This window comes from Propithecus coquereli, unplaced genomic scaffold, assembly GCF_000956105.1.
Source record: "Propithecus coquereli isolate 6110/MARCELLA unplaced genomic scaffold, Pcoq_1.0 Scaffold238, whole genome shotgun sequence".
Lineage (NCBI taxonomy): Eukaryota > Metazoa > Chordata > Mammalia > Primates > Indriidae > Propithecus > Propithecus coquereli.
The window spans coordinates 4,166,741-4,176,105 of NW_012147930.1; the positions used below are offsets into that span (position 1 = coordinate 4,166,741).

The 9,365-nt window shown below is 44.2% G+C and overlaps 1 protein-coding gene across 1 annotated transcript in view; it reads left to right on the plus strand.

The window, feature by feature from the left end:
* MCPH1 (microcephalin 1) overlaps positions 1-9,365 on the plus strand; it is a 189,487-nt gene that overhangs the window by 176,339 nt on the left and 3,783 nt on the right. Inside the window, exon 13 of the mRNA XM_012645869.1 lies at positions 6,177-6,414. Coding sequence (XP_012501323.1) covers positions 6,177-6,414 — 238 coding nt within the window. The remainder of the gene's footprint in view (positions 1-6,176; positions 6,415-9,365) is intronic.

Here is a 9,365-nt window from a genome sequence, read left to right on the forward strand (position 1 = left end):
TATTTATTTTATTTTTTTTTATTTCAGCATATTATGGGGATACAGATGATTAGGTTACATATGATGCTCTTGCCTCCCTCCCCCCCAAGTCTGAGCTTCAAGTGTGTCCATTCCCCCGGAGGTGCGCATCGCACTCATTGTTTGTGCATATGCCCGTCCCCTCCTCCTGAGTACATGTGGTGCTTGTTTTTCCATTCTTGGGATACCTCGCTTAGTAGAATGTGTTCCAGCACTTTCCAGGAGTATACAAGTAGGAGTCAGGAAGCTGGTCTCTGGCACCCAGCGGGTCCTGAACGGGGAGGTGATTACTGAGTAGAGGACTCTAACCTAGAATACCTTTTGAAAACTTAACCTAAACCTCACTTCTTTTTCCCACCGCGCAGGGTTTGGGGCCAGCTCTCACTGTGTGCTGGTTCTTCCCGACTTTCTAGTTCAGCTCTGAGTCAAAGCCATGATCTTCCTCATGTCTGTTTCCGCTCAGCAATGACAAAACTGCCCAGGGAAGGGAAAAACAGCATCTATCTTCTTCCTTTTTAGCTCCTGGCTTAAGGGTTTCTTCTTCCCTGTGATGAAAAACTCCAGCATCATTCTGCTTCTAGAGTGTGGGCCCCAGAGCCACTTCCAAAAGGAGGAAGGATTTAGAGCTTGTTGTCCCCGGCCAGAAGGCCACAGAACTGTCTTCACATGGTCCTGGGATAATTTTACGCATCTTTCAGCCCATTTTCTCCAAACTGAGAACGTAGGCTGTTGATTTTTTTTTTTAAAACAAAAACCCCTTTCTAGTTCTTTCATAAAGTGTTTCACTAACAGCTTTCAAATTACAAAATTCAAACTTGGAAATGAGATGAACCACATCGTGGATTCAGAAATATTTACCCTAGAGGAGGATCCAGTTAGATTTGTGCTGAAGTTCGCACACTCCGTGACTATACTAAAAGCCACGGTGCTGCACATGAAGCTTGCGTTACTTAGCTCTTTGCCAATTAGGAAGGTTTAAGTATTGCCTATTTTAACTCTGAGATGCATTGACTGTAAGGCCGGCCGGTGTTTCCAAGACCACTCAGAGGAAGATGCTATCACTGAAAACTATGACCCCGCATGCCTGTGAGACACACCCTTCTTTCGTTCTTGTTAAGATGGGAGAGTGCATCTTAGAACTGTCAGGGGGCTATGGAGTGATTTTAAAGGTGAGCTCTGCCTAGCGGGAAAAGCAGGTACATTAATTGAAATCCAACACCCAGGGCTCAAGTAATGAACCTTCAGCCCTCCATGGGGTTTTACTTCTTGGTCATGGATAAACAGCTGGGATTCCTTGAAACTAGAAGCAGGGGGGGAATTCTGTTGTGCTTAGCTTTGTCAACAATGTGGTCTGCCTTGGCTAACTTCTAGGTAAACAGATTTGAAGGGTCTGAGCTAAAACCTGTTCAATCAGTAGCTTTTCTGGTGAAGACACAAAAGCAAACACAGGCAATGCGTTTTAAAGCAAAGCTAATGTCTCTTCCGCCTTGACTAGCAGAGGGTCAGCAGTGGTTCTTATCCTCTGCAGCCGGGGACCCAAAAGAAGAGCTCATGGCAGGGACAGATTTCTGCCTTCTGTGGCTGTCTGCTGACTTATATATACACAGAAGTATACGTATTGAGGTATGAATGATCACTTGAGGTCACCATTAGCAGAGAAAAGTGGAGCTCTTCTGAACTCCACCCGAAGTCACCCTGACTGCTGACCTGTGCTGTTTACTTTAGAGTCTACTTAACCCTGGAGCAGTCAGTAAACTCCGCTGAATCCCCATTTCTTTCATGATTCCTTTTAAAGAGACACCTTGGGTTCTGTAGGGAAAAATTTGTGCCTCATTGAAAAACTGTACTTTTTTAGACTGCACACCCTGCCAGGTTATATGATCACAGCTTTCATTGCCTTGGAGCTATTTTACGACCCTAAGCTGTAAAGAACTGGTGGTGATGCAAACACTCTTGTCAGTGGGCAGGAAACGAGTTCTGTCTGGTGGAAGGAATACTCCCTCTCCCGTGGAAAAGCCAATTTTTTTTCCCATTTGCAAGTTCATTTCAATATTCCTAATCTATAAATGGTGTTCTTCAGATTCTCCTTTGAACCGGTTATGACATCTAAGGTAAATAAAATGAACACACCTTTTTTTTTTTTTTTTTTTTAATTTTAGAGACAGGATCTTGCTCTGTCGCCCAGGCTGGAGTGCAGTGGTGCAATCATAGCTCACTGCAGCCTCGAACTCCGGGGCTCAGGCCATCCTCCCACCTCCGCCTCCCGAGTAGCTAGAACTACAGCTGTGCACCACACTGCCTGGTTAAAATGAACAACTTTAAGTGCTCATTTTATATCTGTATGAAAGTTCCAATTTTTTTTTTTTAATTATCTTTTAACCACTTTTAGCTAGAAGCCCTTAGATCAATATAGATGAGCCTGGTTATCTCTGAGGTCCTCACTGAGGTAATGACAGAAATAATACACCACGACGGCCACCCAGCCATCGCTCCCTGACTCACACCTGTTCCCTCCACCATCCTGTAATGCCTACGTGCCCTGCACACACTACACACTCCTGTTTTGGGGGGCGGGGGAGCGGTGTGTATACATGTAAAAAAGTTTGAAATGAAATTAATGTATAGAGCAAATTTCCATGAATTGATACTACAGAAGGGACTGAGAAGGCAGTGAAAATAATCAACAGCAAATTGACTTCAGACATTGTGCATTTGAGGCTTTTTACCTTGCTCTCGAAGTAACACACAGGCCCCGTGGGGTGAGGCCGGATGGACGTGTGGTAAGAGAACACGGTCTGGTGCCTCCAGCACTCTCTGTTAATCTCTGATGCTGTTTGTGGCCTTATAATTGTCAGCTAACTTTAAAAATGTACCAATAGCGGGGAAATGGTGCTTTGGTGGATAAGAAAGTGAACTAGCCAAGGTCAGAATTCTTAAAGCAATGTCCCCTCACATCGTAGCAAAGCAATTTTATGATCTGTGCCTTCAAAGGCATAGAGTGGTCTCCAGGGGTAAGGCTGTGTGTTGGTAATTGTGTTTTGACGATTTTATCAACCACTGAGTACCTGTGATGTGGGGGCTGAGAGTTCCAGGGGGCTGAGATGAAAAATAAAGCTTCTATCCCCAGGGAGCACTGGGGCAGCGTCCCATTCTTAAGACCTTCTCTTACTGGAGTTAGCTTAACTGAGCTCAATAATAGGCAGAATCACATGCCTGGCATTGATTCTGCTTATAATTATATTATTTATATTATGTTTATAATATAAATAAAACATGCCAATCCCCATAGTTTCTATGGCAGTGAGCACTTTGTACATGCACATCCTTATATACATCAGGGAATGTATTCATAGGTAAATTTCCAAATTAATTTTTATTTTAAGTAGCCCAGATCTTGACTAAACTTCTCCAGAAATTATTTTACTTAGGTTTGGAAAGTCAGACTACATACAGTCTCGATTGTTTTGAGCAAAGAATCAGACCTCTGCAATACTTTTATCTCGTCTGATTTCTTTTATCTCGTCAAACTAGATAAAGAAAAGGAAGCATTTAATTCACTGGCTTTTGTATTACATGCTTTAAACTGAGCTTAGGGTCCCCATCTCAATCATCAGTACTCCCCCGGCACCTTGCATGCGCCCAGCAGACAGTGAACGTTCGATAAATGTGTGTGGCAGAGAGAAGAATGAAGAATCAAAGTAGCTACTGAAGTCACATTCTAAACATTTGAAAGGTTTACTTTTTTTCCTACTGGATTAAAAACAGGTTTGATTTTACTGCTTATCCACATAGCAAGTTATAAACTTGATCTCATTTTTTTGTTGTTAAGAAAAACTATATCAGTGTGTGTGTGCGTTGTGTGTGCATTTTACAGAATTTTGAAAAATACACAGCAAACTCTTAACTGTGGCTACCGCTGGTAAGTGGCAGGGGGCCTGAGAACTTTATAACTTGGATACTTTGGGCTTCTGGAAACAAAATACTCAACAAAAAAAAGTAGGTTAAGGAATTTATGACTTTTATCTGACATAAAAAGGACAAAGAAAGGATGATTCTGGTTTGGTCAATCCAGTGACTTAGGAGTGTTATGGAGGAGCCAGGGCTTCCCGTCTTCCCACTGGGCCCTTTCAGCTTGTCCCGTGGCCTCAGTAATCCAGGCATCACATGTAGACTTTGCCGTGTCCCACAAAGAAGAGAGGTATTTCTGCTTACGCATCAGTTTATAATAGTGAGAAAAACTCCCCCAGAGTCCGACCAGCAGACTAATTCTCAGATCGATTTGGCCAGGATTGGGTCCAGCCCGTGCTTAACCCTGTCATTTGCAAAGGACCAATCCTGAGTCTTCCCTTTGGGCTGGGACGGCCGCTATCTTCAGCACGTGGCCATTCAGAGGTTAGAGCCCCTGGACAAAGACCAGGTTCTGCCACTGAGGAAGAAAAGACAGGAGTGGATCTGAGTAACAGACAACAGTATCTAACATAGGAAAATTCCCTTTTACTTCACTCCCTTCTGTCTTATTTCAGTTATCAATTACTTTTATAATAAATTTTTTAAATGTATGTTTCTGTCCTACTTTAACAGGAAAGATATTCTTTCTTGATCTCCTGTTTCGGTGCACCTTGTCCAGTGATTCACCAAGCTGTGGATGCTAGTGATCATGGGTTGTTTCTGCTGCCCGAGCCATCATTTAGCCAAAGCAAATCTCTTGGCATGCGTCAGCTCAGGGTCTCTGTCTGCAAAATTAAATTAATAACCCATTCCACCACCCATCTCACAGGGAATATTGCTAAAAATACTAACAACATTACCATACAAGAGGAATCATCATTTGCAGTATTAAGGCCCTGTCACCACTTACGCAAGTCCAGCTGTTAAATGCTCAGTTCTTTGTTGTAAAATTCCAGGCAGAGGGAGAGAAAAAGAATTCCATGGCCATATTTAAGTGTATTGGGTCGATTCCATTAATGTTGGAGCTATTTTTTCATAGTAGGATCCTCTTTCGTTAAAAGCGACAGTAATATGAAAACCTAGCAAAAGAACAATTCACTCTCCAATTTTGTGAGGGATGTTGTCTGCGGGACGTATTCTTTGCTGCCCTCCCACCTCCCAGGTCAGCCCCGTCCGCTGCCCCTGACTGAGAGGGCTCCCCCGCCCCAGCCCAGGTTACAGTCCCCTGAGAAGGACCCCTTCATCTCTTTTCCCACATACCTCTATCAAAACCCCCAATTTCTCTGAGCCATTGATTTCAGATATAGGAGAAATAAGCAGGTTAAAATTCTCCAAACAACACGTGAATGACAGATAACCCCCATCATCTCTCTGAAGGTATTTGTGCTTAAAAAGACATCTTTACTAATCTGCAGTTAATAAAATGTGTGTTTAGAATAACAGCCCTCCCACTCTCCCTTGGGTTGACCAGGTGACCGCACCTTATCAGTAAGAAGGACCACAGTTTCACATCCTGGTTCTCGAATGTTCTCCACTGTCTGTGACACTCTTCGTGACTGTTTAATTCCATAATAGCTCATTAAAGCAACCTCGAGATACATCTTTCCTCCTAACCTAGTATAATATGTTTTGGGAATGGCTATAGGAATTCTACTTTTGTATCACCTCATTCACTGGTCTAAACCGTGGTGCTGGATTTACAGCATTTCTTATTAATAGATTCTGTAAAAGTCATTTGCTGCCAAGAGCCCTGGAGCACCTCGGATTGAATGATGCTCTGCCAGCGTGACCGGTATGTGTAGAACATTAGGATCTTGCTTTCGCTTACACACGTTGTACACGTTACTTAAACAGGATTTACAGAATGTAGGTGCAGCTCTCCTGACTCTGTTGAACAATTGATTACTTTTCGAAATTTTGTTTTAGAATTTGTAACAATTCAAATGCCTACACTTTTTTTTTTTTTTTTTTGCCTATAAATTTGTTTCCCTGGAGTTTTACTTATGACTGCTTCAGAAAATGTCAGTTTTACGTCATTGATGTCATTGTCTTCACTGGGTCCTCAGAATTCAAAATTTACCCAAAAATGTGCAACCTTGCATTCAGTCTATTCTCTTCCCTAGAAAGGAAATGAGCTTCACAGTTAACCTTCTCTAAATAAAGAAGGAAATGGATCCGCTTTGTGATTCTCCCTTCTGTCTGCCCCACAGGTGTGCCGACATGAGCGCCTTTTGTGTGCAGGGCAGTACCGGGGAACCCTCTTCGCTGACCAACCAATGCTGTTCATCTCGCCGGCCAGCAGCCCACCCAGGGCCAAGCTGTGTGAGCTGGTGCACCTGTGTGGAGGCCGGATCAGCAGAGCCCCCCGCCAGGCCAGCATCGTCATCGGGCCACACAGCGGAAAGAAGAAAGCAACAATCAAGTATCTGTCAGAAAAATGGATCTTAGGTAGGAATCTAGGTGCAGAGACCACTGTTTTGTGGCCCCAGCCGCATGGACAGCTTTGGAGAAAGGGGAACTTGGTGTCATGTTCACACTGCCTTCCATGCGGCTTAGGGGAGTTTGGGCTGATGTCTGGCTTGACGGAGTTGTGGAATTTTCCCGACACATTCCTGCTCTTTCCTGTCAACTGAAGTAGAGTCCACAAAGAAGTCCGATTAGACTTCACCCACTCTGCTTCCCTAGAGCATGTGAAAAACCCAGTCTACCCAAAGCCGCCCCAACCATGAGCCCCGAACACGGGCTCTCCATGCATCACCCCGAGACCATCTCTCCCTGATGGGCTTCCTCCTCTGCTCCCCGGATTCCGGGCAGCGCCAGCTCTTATGGCCCAAGCCCCCATCCCTGTCACATCCCCCTCCCAGGCATTCCTTTTGCTCCTTTGCTCAAAGTGATGTTAAAGACATAAAAGGAGATACTTCTTTTATTCAAAAAGTAAGCACAATGTCACTATAAGATACAGGTTTGGCAGTGATTCAGCATGCAGTCGTGCCAGGCACCACATGGGATTCTCGAGGGGAAAAGGTGGTGCGAGCTCAGCCCTGACTGTGGGAAGCTATAGCCCACGTGCGGTTACAGGTAGGCCGCGTCTGTCATGCTGTCTCTGGGATACTGGTGGCAGCTGCCTGGAAGACGGGTAAGGAAGCTCATGAAGCAAGGATGCCGTCGTAGGGAGCAGGTGCAGGGAGGCGGGGCGGCAGCGCTTATGTGAGAACTTTCCTCCCTGTGATGGGGCCTCATGTGGCAGGAGCAGCTGAGGGCTCCACTGTGGAGTGAATTCCACTGCCTCCTCCAGAGGGTTTTAATAAATACATTAGTCTTCTAGGGCCGCCACAGCGAAATACACAGACTGGGATGTTTAAACAACAGAAATTTGCTTTCTCACAGTTCTGGAGGCTGGAAGTCCAAGATCAGGGTGTCGGCAGATTGGTTTCTCCCGAGGCTTCTGTCCTTGGCTTGTGGACAGCCACCTTCTCCGTGTCCTCACATGGTCTTTCCTCTGTGCACACATCCTGGGTCTGTGTCTGAATTTTCTCTTCTATAAGAAACCAGTCAGATTGGATTAGGGCTACCCTAATGACATAATTTTAACTGAATTGCATTTTTAAAGGCCCTATCCTCAAACGCAGCCACATTCTGAGGTACAGGGGATTAAGGCTTCAACAGATGAATTTAGGTGGGACGTAATTCAGCCCGTAACAGTGAATAGCTCCAGTTTCAGTACCTTTGGCCAAGATCCTTCCATAGCTTCTCCAGAAGTACCTTTTCTCTCTTTCTCTTCTTCTCTCTCTTTCTCTCTCTCCCCTCCCTCTCTCCTTCCCTCTCTTTCTGTGTTTCTTATTCAGTCTCCCTTCTATGTGCTTTCACTTTTCTCTAAATCCCAAACTTCTGGCTTTTCTCACCCCTGTTAGACATTAACCTTTAATAGATAAGTAGATACCATGTTTGTCCAAGTAACATACATATAATATAGAACCACAAACATTTTATGAATATCTTTGAAATGATTGATGGCCATCCTTTGATATATTTTAAAAGTATGGCAATCAAAAATAATTTTTTACTGTATGGTAGAGTAATTTGTCTTCTGCCTGGAAACTAACTCCAAAAAAAATATGATTTAAGCCACATTCCAAAAGCCAAGAGGCTGTTTACTCTTTTTTAAATGCCAAGACTATAACCTTCAAAACATCCTATGTTTTGAAGCAGAGGTTCTTATTTTCTTTTTTTCTAGAAAAGTGTATTATCCAAATGACACTGACTGCAGACCAGATTTGTGCTTTAACAAAATGTCCCATTCAGCTAACGGAACTGTGCGCGTGATTGATATCAACAGCTAATCTTTTCAAAGTTTGGAAACTGTGCCCTGTGCACAGGCCCAAGTCTGGGTCTGCAGTCGCATTATTTCCAGGTTGGGTCACCCTGGCGGCCCCTTCCTGTTGCTCACGCGCTCTTGTGTACGAGTTACACTCCATTCAGCTGCCTGCTTAGTTCCTCCGGTTGTTTTGCCACTCAGCACTCCTGCGGGTGGGATTTTAGGAGGTGAATGTCTACCCGCTTAACCCCAAGGTCTAATTTTTGCAAGGCCATTCAGGATTCTCTGAGTTGCAGGGCTGGGCTATGGACCCCAGCTTCTTTTTCTTTCCTCTCCCGTAACTCATGTCCTGTTTCTGATTTGTCATTGATTATGCCATCCGTGTGTGCCCTTGGCAACATCCGGGTATTGTGTGTGCTGCAGTCCTCACCCGTGCGAGACAAGTCCCCCTGACTCAAGGGCCACCAGCCCTGAACACTGTGTGTCCTCCCCAGCCCAGTCTCTTTGGTGTAAGACCATGTATTTTTCAAATATTTATTAGTTTATATTTTTCTCTTTGTAAATTGAATTACAGTCTAATAACTTCAGCTGTGTACAAATAAAGGAGATTTAATTTTTATGTCTTATACATACATGCATAAACCTACAGAGAATACAGCCCAGAGCACACAGCCCAGAGCACTGCATTTCCTGTCTCACCCAGGTTTTGCCTCCAGCTGCTTCTCTGTCCTGGAGGCAAATCACCTATTCTCTCTGGACCCCACTTGCTTCATCCATAAAACAGAGCATACCCTCACCCTGCTTACCTCACGTGACCCTCAAAGGAGGTAACACAAGAGAGTGCGAAATGCCATGTGTTGGCAACACGCGTTGTCAAGAACTCTGAGTGACAGTATCCGTGGATGTGTCCAGCAGTCGTTCTCATTCCTGACCCTTTGACAAGGCAACATTGTGTTTTTTGAATACCCTTTTCCTCCCATTAACTTCCATTATAATAAACACTTCCCTAGAGAATATTTTATTCTCAGAATGTTGTGAGATTAAAATTATCAAACTGTTTTAAGGCACCAATTGAAAAGAAAGA